The sequence below is a fragment of the Dermacentor albipictus genome, chromosome 2 (assembly GCF_038994185.2).
Source record: "Dermacentor albipictus isolate Rhodes 1998 colony chromosome 2, USDA_Dalb.pri_finalv2, whole genome shotgun sequence".
In the NCBI taxonomy this organism is placed as follows: Eukaryota; Metazoa; Arthropoda; class Arachnida; order Ixodida; family Ixodidae; genus Dermacentor; species Dermacentor albipictus.
The window spans coordinates 41,520,791-41,535,283 of NC_091822.1; the positions used below are offsets into that span (position 1 = coordinate 41,520,791).

The following is a 14,493-nucleotide window of genomic DNA, read 5'->3' on the forward strand; positions in this document are numbered from 1 at the left end:
GCAAAGCCTATCAGTAATGACCCCTGACGATCGAAAATAAGGTCATCACCTTTCCGGTGAAAATGACGGCATTTGCGTTCTTTGGTCGAGGTAAATTCGAATGTTTCCACTGTAAGCTTTGCCGTCGTGTTTCAGACTCGTAGTAGTGGCACCATGGTCCCTCCCCGATCACAATAGCAAACAAGAAATCGTCATCCTCATTGTGATACCGGATCAGATTAGTCAAAGCAGCGCCAAACTTCTCCGTCTTCTGGCGGTGGATCAAAATCTTGGGCATCAATTGCACACACAAGAGTCGATAACCGAGGTGCTCATGAATTATGGCGTGAACCGAGCCGTGACTGATTTTCACACGCTCTGCCAGTTCATCGATGCTTGTCCTCCATTCTTGTCTCATAAGCTCATCAATCTTTGAAATTGTGCGGGATGTGATTGCACGATGGCTTTGGCCCGGTCTTGGAATGTCTTTGCAACTTTCCCATTCTTCTTTGAACCGTTTGCTCCCACGCTTTACAGTGGCCAATGAAATGCAATGTTCAAGGTACGCGGCAACCATACGGCGATTAACTTCTTTTTGGGAAACACCTTTAGCTGTCAAAAACTTCGTGACGCCACGCAGTTCAGCTTTTGGGGTGTCCATTATGTCAGGCAACCATGTTCAAACCAGTGTATGAGAGCATTGAAGAACATTTATCCTCACACATGCGTACCACTTTTGTAAATGAGAGATGCCACTCCGCTACGCGCATGCCTCGCAGATAATGAACCGAATCATTATTGCGACTCGCACTCCTGCATTAGAAATGCGAAGATACAGCTTGATAAAGGGCAAAAAGTGTGACTGGAAAGAAAGTTCACTGCACGTATACGCGAAACCTCGCAACAAGATATTTAAATATACGTATAAGTCTCCAATAAGTTTTCGTATCTAAGAAAAAGTCGCTGTAAATGATGCGTCACACAAGGCAAATAAACATGTTGCGCGATCACAAATTCACAGAATCCTAGATTCCGCCCCAATTCCATCAACTCCCCCCAATGTATGGCGCGCGACGGAAGGCGGCGCGCTTGCTCCCCGCTTTTCTTCTTTGCGCACACACGACTGAGCCACCATCGTCGGCTCAGCCATTCCACCCCCTCCCCCCTACGCTTTCACTCGCACATACAGCATGCGGCGCGCGGTCACGATGTTATCAGCCTTGGACTTTATACGAAACATGAGGGCGACGGCGACGGCAGGAATGCGCCTGGAGTGTCCATATAATTGCTTTCGCAATAATATAATAAGAGTATCTGGCAACTGAAGCGTCCCGTGGCTCATTACTTTCCACAAAAGAAGAAGTAATAAAATCGAACTTTCACCATGCGACAATTCGCTGCGCCGCAACAATGTATTTTTTTTTTCCTTCTGTGGGGCGGGGGCACCGAAATGAAAAAAAAAACGCATAGGAAAGTATTTTGGCCACAATCGAATGCCTACTTTGGGCACCTAATGTGGCTACGGAAGGAATATCGAAGAAAACATGAGACGCTTGCTCCACTGAGAACCAACCATACCCATACTGCTCGGTATCCTACAACGGCGAGACAAGACTTCTCACGGTCTTCTCACGGTCTCTCTCATCGATTTGTTTGCCAGTAGCTGCTTTTCAAGTCAATCGACGAAAAGTAACGTGCGTTTCGTATATCCTGTCCAGTGAATCATGGATACGCGGCAGCGGATAAACGTCTTTCTTTGTGATGTGGTTGAGTTTTCGATAGTCGACGCAGAAGCGCAGGCTACCGTCCTTCTTTTTCACCAATACGACAGGCGATGCCCAAGGACTCTTAGATGGCCGAATAACCCCGTCCTCAAGCATCGTCTTCACTTGGGTTTGTATTGACTCGCGCTCTTTCGGTGCTACACGATAAGGATGCTGCCGAATTGGTCTGGCGTCGGCTTCGGTGATACTACGATGCTTAGTGAGCGGCGTCTGGCTGACTCGTGACGTTGATGAGAAGCAACTCTTAAACTCATCGATGAACTCAAGAAGGCTGTTGCGTTCGACGGGCGACAAGGTGGGACTGATGTCAACCATAGGGGCAGGCACAGCCACGGTGGACGTCGCGTGCTCCACTGATAGGCAGTCTTGTACTGAGGTAAATTCGTCGAAGCAAGCAACAGCCGTGCCTTTAACAATGTGTCGACGTTCCCTGGTAAAATTCGTCAGCAGGAATTCGGCACGTCCGTCGTGTACGTTAATTACGGCCCTGGCGATGGAAACGCCTTGACTCAATACCAGTGCGTCGATGTGTTCGGCGACGCCAGTCCCGGTGTTCAAGTTGTCGCAGATAACAGGTACGAGGGAACAGCTTCGTGGCGGAAGCGCGACATCGTCGTCGGCGATACGTAAGCGGGGTCGCTGTTGTTCCGCAGGGTCGACGTCATCGGAGCTCGTAGCAAATGTGACGACGAGGTCACGGACTTATCACTGCACTGTACTCTCTCAAGAGATCCATCCCCAATATAAGTTTTCCTTGCAGCACTCAAAGAGAATGACGAAGGTGGCGACGAAAGTTGCACCGGCGATTACTATTCTGGCTGTGCATTTTCCAATAGGCATCATCAACTGGCCGCCGGCAGTTCTGATGTTGGGCCCAGTCCATGACGTCTTCACTTTTCTCAGCCTGTCGGCCAGCTTTTGACTTATTATGGAAAAATGGGACCCAGTATCGGCGAGAGCGGCCTCTTGGTGGCCGTCAATGCAAACGACAAAATCGGCGCTGACGGAGTCGGTTACAGGGGGTGTTGTTGGGGTCGTCGGAGCTTTAGAGTCGTCGGTCGTCACTGATGGGGGCTGTTGCAAAGTTAGACGGTTTGGAACCTCACCCCCGGAGGTCGCTGCCTCTAGTTTGCCCGGCGTGGGCTAGGAGACCTGCCCCTAGAGGCGTCAGGAAAATCGCGACGGGTCGGTGGGGTGTAACGAGCCGGAGAAAGTGAACGCGATCGAGGCGTCGCTGAACCTTCCGGCCGAAAGTTTGTAGTATTTTCGTCGCAGGTACGTGCAGCATCAAACACAGGGTAATTGCAGTTGGGAAACCTTGGATACCCAGATGCGCGGTAGTGGCACGCACGGTAAACATGTCCTGCTTCGCTGCAATGAAAGCATAGCGGCCGGCGGTCAGCGGTGCGCCACAAATCGGTCTTTCGAAGCGGGTAGCCCGCAGGGGGTTCACCGTAAGACCGAGGGGCAGCGATCGGCTGGCGGCGATACGGAATTGCTGGCGGCGGCTGTGACTGTTGAAAATAGGGCGTCAGGAGTGGCGGTGATGGCTGCGTCGGATTGGTTGATGGTGTCAGCAGCATCGAAGTGGCGGGAGGTGGACGACAGACAGCTTCCGCGTAGGCTAATCATCGCGGCACCGCCTGCCGGTCCGGCGACGAAAAGGCCTGTCGAACTTCCTCCCGAACGATATCAGCGACAGAAGCCACCGCTGGTGAAATAGGAGAAATCCCAAGCTGCCGGATCTCCTCTCGCACAATCTGCCGGATGACTTGACGCAGAGACGTGCCGCAGCTCTCAGATAGAATTGACGCATTCACCGCATTCACCGTTCGTGCGATCATATTGGCGGTACCGTTGCTGTAGTGCCCGTTCTATAGCGGTAGCCTCCTTGGTGAGTTCGGCCACTGTCGTCGGTGGGTTCCTCACTAGTCCGACAAACAGTTGCTCCTTTACTCCGCGCAAGAGATAGCGTAACTTCTTTTCTTCGGCCATCTCAGGGTCTGCTCTGCGGAGAAGGCGGGTCATATCTTCTGCAAACATGGCAACGCTCTCATTTGGCTTTTGAATACGGGATTCGAGCAGGCGCTGCGCGTTCTCTTTTCTGTCGCTACTAGTGAATGTGTCTAGCAGCTGGCTGCGGAAGGCATCCCATGTGGTCAAACTTCTCTCCCGGTTCACAAACCACGTCTGCGCACTGTCTTGAAGCGCCAACAGACATTAGCCAGCTTTTGCTGGGAGCCCCAGTCATTATAACTGGCGACACGCTCAAATTGCTCCAGCCAATCTTGGGCATCTTCAAAAGCGTCACCAAGGAAACTTTCTGGGATCTTAGGATTCTGTAGCATCACCTGCGATGAGGTTGCAGTAGCCATGGCTGAAGTAGGTAGACGCGTTCCTGCAGGGTCCTGCAAAGGGTTGAACTCGGGCGTGAGGCCTAGCAGACGGCGACTGTACCGGTGAACAGGAGTTTCGACGAACGCAGGTGATCCGTGTTCGATGTATGGCTCCGCGAAGGGGTGTGACGTGACGTGATGTGCGATGTGACGTGACGTGACACCACTGCTTATATCGTGGCGTCACGTCACCGCAAACGCAAACAAACCATCAAAAATAAACAACAATACATTATGTCACGAAAAGCCTGGAAAAGCATTTCCTTCCATTTTTTCTGGATCCGCCCGTTATACCTGGCCCATGCACTCGACCAAGCTGCACACTGGAGAACGCGACGTGCGATTGCTTTGAAGACAGGCTCTGGTGTACGCTGTGTGGTGAAGACCGCCTGGGACGTGCGACTCCCTCGTGTCCGTTAGCTTCACAAGGAGCGCCGCGGGCGCGCACTTCTTGATTTTTTTGTCGAGCTCCCCGACACCGCGGGGGCGACAACAGTTGCGACCGGCATGCGTTTATCGGCACCAGTTTGTCGTGTTTGCCCGCACGGAACGTCCTGCACGTGTGACCATCGGTACGGCGACGCCCGCCACCTCCTCCAAGCGACCTATGCTGCCAGCCGATAGTGTGCGCGCTTCCCGGGCATTCCTGCCAAGTCTCCCTATGCCCGTCTACATGTAAATCAATAAAATATACCAGCGAAGGTCGCCGACCTTCACACCAAAGATTGTCTACATGTAACTAAATAAAACAGACAATCTAAGGTCGTCGAACTTCTGTTGTCACCGAAACCTTGTGTAATCTGATTTTATGCGCGACGCGGATTGTGTAGAACTTTCTGGAAGACACGCGGGAACTAGCGATTACTCTGGAACCTTCGACGGCTCACGTATTAGCGCCGGTGCGCTTGAACCGCTGATATTTCGACGATCACCGACTGCCGTCATGCTTTGAATGTCACTAGCTTTTAGGGGTGCAAGTTCACCAAATGAAGGGTTAGTGTCGTCGTTCACAGTTTTGCTACTGTGTTCTTGACCGTCAATACGACATGACAATGTCGGCTCCCACACATTTCTAAAGCACACCGATATTCTATCAGAACGGTGCATTATTTCATTTCTTCAATTTAGCCGCTCAGTACATTCTACTGTCTATGTTCCCATTTTTGATCAGTACTAGGGAATGAGCATGTTCCATTGCGATTATTACGCAGGACGTGAACATAAAATGCCTGCTCACAGATTTCTCTAAAGCACACCGATCTGTTGTTATATTAGTGAATGAAATCTAAAGGGTTATTGGATTGGTATTATTTTTTTTAAATTCAGCAATTTGGAAAGTACCACTGAGCCTTGCGTTCAAGGGTGCTGGTTAAGCAATTGTGCTACGTGCATACTGCAGCCACTCTCACATGTCAGTGTATCATGCCTTCGTAACGTCCTTTGTATGTTCATAGTACACCTAAATAGCCATTATCACCTTTGAATGCACATGTTGCGCCTTTTACAACGGCTATCTGTCTTTAGGCCTCTTTACTATCATGTTACATCTACTCTACGTGATTCATTGGTCCATCGACAACTTACCACCCCTTCCATGGCGTTCTTTGGCGACATCTGGCTTTTGTGCTACAAAATGACACATCATTATTATGTGAAGGTCAAGGGTGCAACGTGGCCAGTGCGCTGTATAGAACGGATGTATAAATATAGATACCGCCCGAAAGCACACAAAGGAGAACGCATTCTTCCGCCATTTATTTTAAGTGGACCGTTTTGTCATGATATTGCGACACTGTTCTGCAACAGCAGCCGCCACCCACGACCTCGGAAACAAATACAGGCAGCAGGACCTAGAACGAGAATAGACATGCACGGTTAGAAGACAGCGAATAAGCAGAAAGCGTCCCTTAAACGGAGTGTGCACACGCGGATTTCTGAAAAACGAGCACGCCAAGTAGTGACGCCCAAATCGAAAAGATGTTACCGACGTATGCTGAATTCATTCAGCAACTGCAACAGCGAGAACACGGCAAGCACTCCTCCCGGAGTCCCTGCTGCTGTTCTCGCAGCTAAAGAGAGGCGAGCGGATGTTGCACTCATAAGACTAGCAAGCGCAGTGCGATAATAAGCCGTTCTCGTGAAGGCTGAACAAGGAAAAAAAGAGATGTGTGCTTACGTATTACAGTCACTGTTAGGAGAAAAGAGGCGAACACATTAGCAATCGCATACTTCGAGAACTTTCAACATCGAATTGCAGTTCTCTTCAACTGTAGTAGGTCGGTAATCAGCTCTAGAATACGCTGCCTGTGTCAGAGTATCCATTGCAAAGTCTAAATGGCGAATTGTTTAGTCGCTTTCCATGGGTCCTATACACTCCTCTATGAACAATCCTTTCATCGGTGCAATGTCGACTTTCGCCAATGTCCGTGACACTTTTCCAGTTACTTGGAAGTATTTGCTGTATCGTTTGCAGCCATGTTACCTTCATGAAATGTTCTTAGTCTTCGATTCTCTTGTTAAGGGGAAGCGGCAGCTCCGCGCAGACTCTGATTTTCCTGTTCGAATACATGTAAGGTTCAGAAATATTCTCGCGGGATAATCGCTAGAGCGATCTGCATGAAATTTGTTGCACTTACGGGAGTAAGTGAAAATCCAGTGACTCATGGGAGCAAAACTTTGATGCAGAACGTCTATATGTTTTGGGAAAATGACCGAAATTTGACAATTAAAAGAATAGAAGAACGAAGATAATGCACATGTAACGCTGCACCAAATACAGATGTAGCAGTTCTATAAGCTGCACCTGTTGCAGCATCTCAAGCCGACAAATGTAACATATGAATTATGTGATTAAAAATTATTTGAATATTTATCGAGGATTTCGCGACAGTCCTACTCATAAATTAGCAGTGTATTTCAAATCAGTGTGCATTACAAAAAAAATTGTCCGCCTTAGACGTATTATTAGGTGCAGGTTACGAAACTGCGATATATTATTGCTAATTAGATTTGTAGCTCGATACTTGAGTTTTTTTTGAATATTGCAATTTTTATTTTGAAAGCACTGACGACGCAATGTGAGAATGCACTTCTCATAGCTATCATAATTTACATTGTTTTGAATGCGACGTGTGTTTTCAAAATTGTATAGTGGTTGTCAAAAATACAATTTCACTGTTCGCTTGCGTTAGGTTGAAGCTCCTGAACTAAATATTCCATGTAATTCCTAAACAAAACGCGAAAGTCATTCCATGAATGATTTCAAGGACTGGGACGTATAATATGGTGAAGGAGGCGTTAAAGAGCGCCATTAAAGATACGTACCGATTGTTTATTCAAATTAGTCAACTTTATTGCTAATATTTTGTCTAGATGGTTGAAACTATTAAAAGTAGAATAGCGTGCAGCGACAATCTTTTCGCAAATGACGACCTCTCATAAAAAATGCACGCGTGATGGACCATTTCTTGCAGAACGAAACAACCCTGGAAGGGAGGTGGGGGTGGGAACCGATGAAAGACTTCTCGCGAGTAACTATTAACCATATTTATTGGGTGACAAGTACCTATTCACGGGTACAACTGTAACAGCTAGCACAAGCCATGATGCAAATAAAAACGAAGACACTGACATAAGCACTCATGCCTTTCGTCTCCGCCTCTCTCCCGTTCAAAAGCGCTGTTACTTCGTTCGATTGTGTAGCAGCCCAAGCTGACACACTGTTGACGTACATTCCTGACATGAAGTCCATCCAAGAAAAAAATTCAATTTGGTTACTGAAAGGAATGCAAGTTATATATTTTTTCCCTGCGAGTAGCACAATGCAACCAAATTGAACGCGTGTGACACTGCAGAAGCTTGACGGGCGTACCTCGGCGTTAAAAAAAAGAAGAAAAAAGCGGTTTTTTTTTTTCAGGAAGCAGTGGAAAAAAGCGGCGTCCATAGCGGTGTCTACGGAACCCGCCGTAGTAGCGTAGTGGCTTTGACGTTGCACTGCTAAGCCAGGGCGCGGAATCAATTGCCAGCCACGGCTGCTGCACTTCAATGGGAACGAAAGAAGAAACAACAAAAGAAAACACCTGCGTACCGCGCAATGGGTGCACGTTAAACTTCAGTAGGACAAAATTAATTCTAGTCCCCGACTACGGTGGGCCTCATAATGGTCTTGTTTCGGCAAGTTAAGCATCAGGATTTAATGAATTAAGAACGGTGTTAACGAGACGGAACTGTCGCGCATAAGTCCTAAATAGGCCGGATACGACGACGCGTCATCAAACTTGTGATGCTGTGTACCAGACATGTGACACAACCATGTTTGATTTGCGGAGAGCATTTCCAGCAAAATATTTTTTTCTCCGCTACATTGCTTCACGTAAGACCGTTCACAAGTTTGCTGATTTCAGGAAACATTGCATCATACGAAAACACATAAATGGTTGTTTTCTAAGGTAGTGGCGCATTAATTGGCTTGTGGACATTAAAAGAAGCCTTGCATCTAGAGGATGTTTCAATGAATTCGCGGAAAACCAGACCAAGGTCAGTCGAAATGGGCCGCGAAGCTTACGGCGAAAATACATGTACAGAACTAATATGACGAGGGAACAAACATTAAAAAATAAAAAAAGACAGCTTTACAGCGAAGCTATTAGCCTCTAGTTAGCCGGGAGGTTTAGCGGGCTCGTGCTCACCCAAAAATAGTACCACCACCTAGCGTCGGCTGCCACTCAAACGTACATGTACTTCAAAAGGCAGGTGGAAGAGGGCTTTGTCTTTGAGTCTCCGCGTCACAGAGCTATGTTTTCTCGTATATTCAAATTACAGTCGGAAGTTGTCATGTCTGCAGCTTGTGTCTAAGTCGAACTTTACGAATTTTCTGACCCAACTTACTTTCTAGAGTTTCATTTGTTCAATAAGGTACTTGCGCTTCGCGGAGGCCCTAGAAGAATGAGGAAGTATGCTGCATTTCCGTACACGTGCGTGTGTGCGTGATGTACGTCACTTGTATAGTGATGGTGCTTGTATAACGTCGGCAACAGGTTAGCTGTGCATGCACTTTGACAGGCTGGAATGTAGGCGGATTTTTAAAATGAAAACGATATACATTTCGCTTTCATTCAACGGAATTAAAACCCTTAATCAATCATATGCATGTGGACAGCAAAAAAAAAATGTCTGACTTGCACTTGATTATGACTTATAAATACCTCCTTTTCAGTGTACGGTATAAAAGGCGCCATTCACTCCCCTATCAATTGCGATACAACGCAGCGCTTGAAGTGCGCAGAACTGTGCGCTCAGAAAGTTCATCTACGACTATACACTCTTACTAACTAGATGTTTTCCTCCTTCAGGCCCGTGAGTTCCTCCTTCACACGCATTTCACATGTCACGTCCTCTTGTGGCAGTCAAAAGGGGAAGAACGTTTCCGCCTTGCGTGCGTATCTTGCGTGGCCGCCGCCGGTGAGAAGAACATCGGCTGCAATAACTTTTTTCGGCGGAAAGTAATGCTAATTAGCTTAACCTGAGGTCTAAACATTTCATGACAAGCGACTGTGCGTCAAATCTCTAGCTCAAACGGGAGCTGCGATGCGAGAATAGTTCAACTCAAAGCAGCGCCCGGCTGCTGACGCACAGCGAGACAAGCCCGTATTCAGGCATCTCGGCCCAGACAACGCATATATCAGCCAGTCTTTCTCGTTTGGATGCGTGCAATTAGGATGAGGAGAAAGTTAGGCTATCTCAAATGTATGCGTTTGTGGCCAGTTTGAAGCGCCATCCGCGACAGCTTCGAAGCGAAAGCAAAACACGCTTGGTGGCGCCGTCGGCACGAAGCTGGTCGGTGTGAGCGCATCACCCCCGCAAGCGGCGTCGTCATATCCACAGATGGAACAGAAACCCTGCCGCCAGAGAAAGGAGCGGCTCGAATGCACCAGGCAGCCAGATATACAGCTGTATATCCAGCGTCACTTGCGTGCCGCTTCGCCTGCGTCTCCGCCCGCGAGCGGCGGCTTCTCCGCGATGCATCGTTGAGCGCGCACTAAAGTTACTTTATATGCTACAAAAGCTACCTTTGGTAGCATATACAGTAACTCTAGCGCACACGACACTACAGAGACCGGGGGCACCGACCAATAATAGAAGATGTATTTCCTAAAAGTCGTGGTACAAGCAAACGTACAAAGGAAAAGCATCCGGAGAACACATTTGAAAAAAAAAAAAAGCTTATACAAATTGCTTACTTCTGCGTTGCAGTTTTGCACATACGGCTGGCGGCATTTATGAAGAAAAGGCGACGCTCTCGAAGATAACATGTAGAGGGACAATTTAAACTACTAAGTATGAAAACCCTAATGAACGGCACAAGAGTACGGGGCTAATGGCTATGCCGATACGTGAGTGGGAGACCAAGCTAATGGGACACGCATGGGTACGGCAGCGTTGTGCAGTGTCGAGTGCCGGGATCATAGAAAGCTGCAGGGCACTGGCGAACTCGAACGTCGGTAAGAAACGAAACCACCCTCTCTCTAGCAGAAAGAACCGCTGGCACGGCGCCGACACAGCTTTGCAGTAGAGGCGCTCGGAGCAATCCTTGGCGGTCACATGTCGCAACGGTTACGCTTCAGCCACTGTATTTACGCTATAGTTATACTAGTTGTAACCTAGTAGACTACCGCAGAAATCTTCGTTACCACGAATCTCCTGGAGATGACTATAACACAACAGGCACCTTCTGATATCGTCAATGGATATCGTCACGCCAACCGTGTTGAGTTCTCGTATGTAGCAGTATCCTCGAGTAACTTGTATCATAGCCTCCTTGGTTGCTATGCTAGTATTTCGGTCCACTCTCCTCCAATATCCTTTCAAATCGCACGCAGGTGCTCAGCGTGTAGCATAGAACGACGTCCTCGACATAGCCGAATATCTTTAGTCTGTGGACAGGAAGGCAAAACACGATTTCGAAGGCGTTCTCGAAAACGGTGGTGTCAGCGTCCCGGTCAGATTCATCCCTACACAATACGCCCGGCCTCAAGTCCAGCCGCCGGCATGCGCCGTCACACAGTGCGCCGGCTCGCACGTACCCGATTTGCAGCGGCGTACGGACGCCGCGGATAGCACACTGTTTGCCATTTCTGTACGAAATTAGGCGAGAAAACGTTGAAGCGATCTCAACAGAATGTAATTTGCAAATGTCGGCGGTTCTTGAAGCGCCATCCGCTATGGCTTCGAAGTGAAAGGATTAGATTGCCGTCGCCACCGTGTTGATAATTGAAAGTCGCTAGTCAAAAGCATTAAATATAGTGCTGTTTGTATATTGTGTATAATGTCGTATATTTTGTGGCAAATGGACGTGCTTTTCGGGGCTCCGTGGCGGTGACGAAATCATAAGTTTTTGTGCATGCTTTGAGCTTGCTTCTGTTTTTTATTTGCTGATTTTTTGCCTTTATATAATAATAGGGTGGTTTTCTTTTTCTTTCCTTTTTTGTTTCTAGTATTTCGGGTGCGCGGGTGTTCTTCGTGTACATTTGGTTTTGCAGGATGGTTAGAGCGTCCTTTCGTGCCACGTGCTCTAACACGTGCAGCCGGGTGGGACGTTGAGCGTTTGGAGTCTTTAAATGGTTGCTTGGAATTGGCAAGACAAATAGCTATTAGTGGTTTTTACTGTGCGTGTTTTGGTAGGAAAGCGAGACCGTGGCCGCGTGGTTGAGCGCTTGCGAGAGCGTGTCATACCTTCTGGTCTCCGCAGCATTGATTGCTTTTGAAACAGTGGTGAGTGTTGCTTTGCGACATATTGAGGATTTCGATCCCGTGTGCATAGGTTTTTGCTATAAGGCACGCGATCTGCATTGATATTATAGTATTTGCATCAGTAGTAGCATTATTATAGTATTGTAGTATTTGCAAGAAGCCGTGCAATACATGGCGAGAAAGACGGGAATGTAAGCAGTGAGTGGGGTGTCCCTCAAGGCAGATGAGGAGACGGATGAGAATGGAGAGGGCATCGAATCAACCGGCACACAGAATGATGTCGATACTAGGCTGCAGAAAATGGAGGCTTTACAGGAAGAGCATCTCAAACAGGTGCAAGGGCTCAAAAATGAGCTAAACAGGGAGCGTGACGCACGCAAGATAGTTGAAAAGAGACTTGAAGCAACCGAGGAAAAGCTGAACAGGGCCGCCATTGTGAACGAGAATGTGCGTGACAATGCAACGCAGACCCCCGACGCGACAGGCGAGGGAGTGTCAGGAAAGTCAGTGGAATGCATGGAGCGTGATGAAGCGTTAGCTAGAAAGAGCGGCACCTACCTTGAGGCCGCCACGCGGAAAAAGCAGGATCCCAGAGGATAATGCCCCTTGTCGAGTCCGAATCACGCGGAAAAGGACAAAGGGAAGCAAGGCGAGGTAGGAGAGAGTGAAAGGGTGATTATCGCCGGCGACACAAACCTGGCTGGGTGCTCAAAAGCAATTGTGGAGAGGGTGAAAAGCGACAAAAGAGTGGCGGTAGGGACATTTCCAGGGCGGACATTGGGTTCTGTCATGGAGCGAGCAAAAGAAAACCTCGCGGAAAATGCCCACGTGCGCAACCTTGTCATAGTAACAGCTGGGCTAAATGACGTCCTAAACAGGAAAGGACCAGGACTAGCCCAGCGCTTGGCGAAGAGGCTGGACGACTTGCGCGAGCTATCCCCTCAGGTGCAGATCGTGGTGTGCACGGTGCCGGAGATGCCTGTGCGTAACAGTCACGTACAAAAGCCGTAGTGACTGCTAATGAGGCAATATGGAAAATGTGCCGAAAGAAAGGCTTCGAGGTTGTCGAAGTAAACAGGGAAGTGAGAAGTTGTGGTGGTTTTAAACGAGATGGGATCCCCTTCAATTACAGGGTGCCAATAGAAGTGGGCTGGCGACTTGGTGGTTGCGCTGTTGCTTTTTCAGGGGGCCCGCGGGCGCTCAGGAGGCCAGAGTAGATAGTAATAAAGAAGGTCCCCTAGGGGAACCTCAGAAGAGCGTCGCCGTCAATAGCAGAAAAAGGAGGAAAGCAAGAAAGAGAGCTCGCCATGCATTATGCTACATAAACATGCAAGACGGCAGAAGAAAGGAAAAGTGGGCAGAGATTGAGGAGAAGTTACATAGAGAACAAATAGGGGCGTATGCGATTACAGAAACGCACCTTAGAGACTCAGAAGAGCCGACAGTTATTGAGAATTACGTTTGGAAGGGTGCAAAAGAACTAAGTCGGAAAGAAAGGGAGAGGGAGTCGGAATGCTAATCCAACAGGGAGCCTAATGGAAAAGAGTAAATTCAAAATGTCAAGAGCACCTTTGGTTATCAGGTACAATGAGTGGAAAAAAGCTTGGCTGGGCGCTACGTATTTGTGGACCGGAAATAATTGCACAGAGAAGAATAAAGAGTTAGCGGAATGCATAAGCGCTGATATTAAGGGTTTCGGGAGTGGTGCTGAAATTATCCTATTAGGTGACATGAATGCCGACATACAGGATTTAGATGGCTATACCGACAAAAACGGGAAGTCAATGCTAGACCTTTGTGAGCAACACAACCTCGTTATCGTGAATACAGGGCCTAAGTGTGAAGGGCAGATCACGTGGGAAGTGGGAAACCGGCAGTCGACCATTGATTACTGTCTGATGACAGAAGGAATTCATGATAAGTTGAGAGAAATGGTCATTGATGAGGAAGGGTATAGCAGCATAGGGACTGGCCATAAACGCATTATTTTGAAAATGGGATATGTAGTTGGGAAAGAGAGCAAGGAGCGCAAAATGGCTAGTCCAAATTTGAACGCTGAACAAATAGTCACTAGAGTCGAGGAAGAACTTGGGAAATGGCCAAATAAAGAGCGGGAATATGGCGAGCTTTCAAGTGCAATAACGACAGAAATACGGAAAGAGAAACAACATGTTCGTTGGAAAGGAAGAAAGAAACCGGAAAGCTGGTGGAACAGGGAGATACAAGAAGCGATCGCCGAACGACAGAAAGCATCTCGAGAGCGCAGGCAGGCAAAGAAGGCGCAGTTGCCGCAGGATGAAGTAACCAGTAAATGGGAAATATACCAGCAGAAAAAGTCTGTGGTTGAAATACTGGTGCAAGCAAAATTAAAAGGCTGGTTGACAGAAATACGTGAGAAAAAAAAGGTCGCGCCTAGAATATTTGAAGTGAACAACAATACAACAACATATCCTAGACGAAGATGAAAACAGACTGGAAGGAGAAGCGGCAATAAATTACATCCGAAAAATAACAGCCGAATCTTTCCAAGCCCATGACGAGGTTGTATTTGAAGAAAAAAAGAGCATGAAAGAGACCCAAGTGGA

At 47.9% G+C, this 14,493-nt stretch overlaps 1 protein-coding gene across 4 annotated transcripts in view; it reads right to left on the minus strand.

Moving 5' to 3' along the window:
* The window catches only part of LOC135900676 (uncharacterized), a 75,345-nt gene that overhangs the window by 19,086 nt on the left and 41,766 nt on the right, over positions 1-14,493 (minus strand). The window contains exons 5-6 of one of the 4 annotated variants that reach the window (XM_065430207.2): positions 6,336-6,347; positions 5,898-6,009 (exon numbers count right to left, since the gene is read on the minus strand). The exons of 1 other annotated variant lie outside the window; for it this stretch is intronic. In XM_065430207.2, the coding sequence (XP_065286279.1) occupies positions 5,936-6,009; positions 6,336-6,347 (86 nt within the window). In that variant the 3' untranslated portion in view covers positions 5,898-5,935. 2 more of the 4 variants (XM_065430209.2, XM_065430206.2) reach the window with 2 other exon arrangements.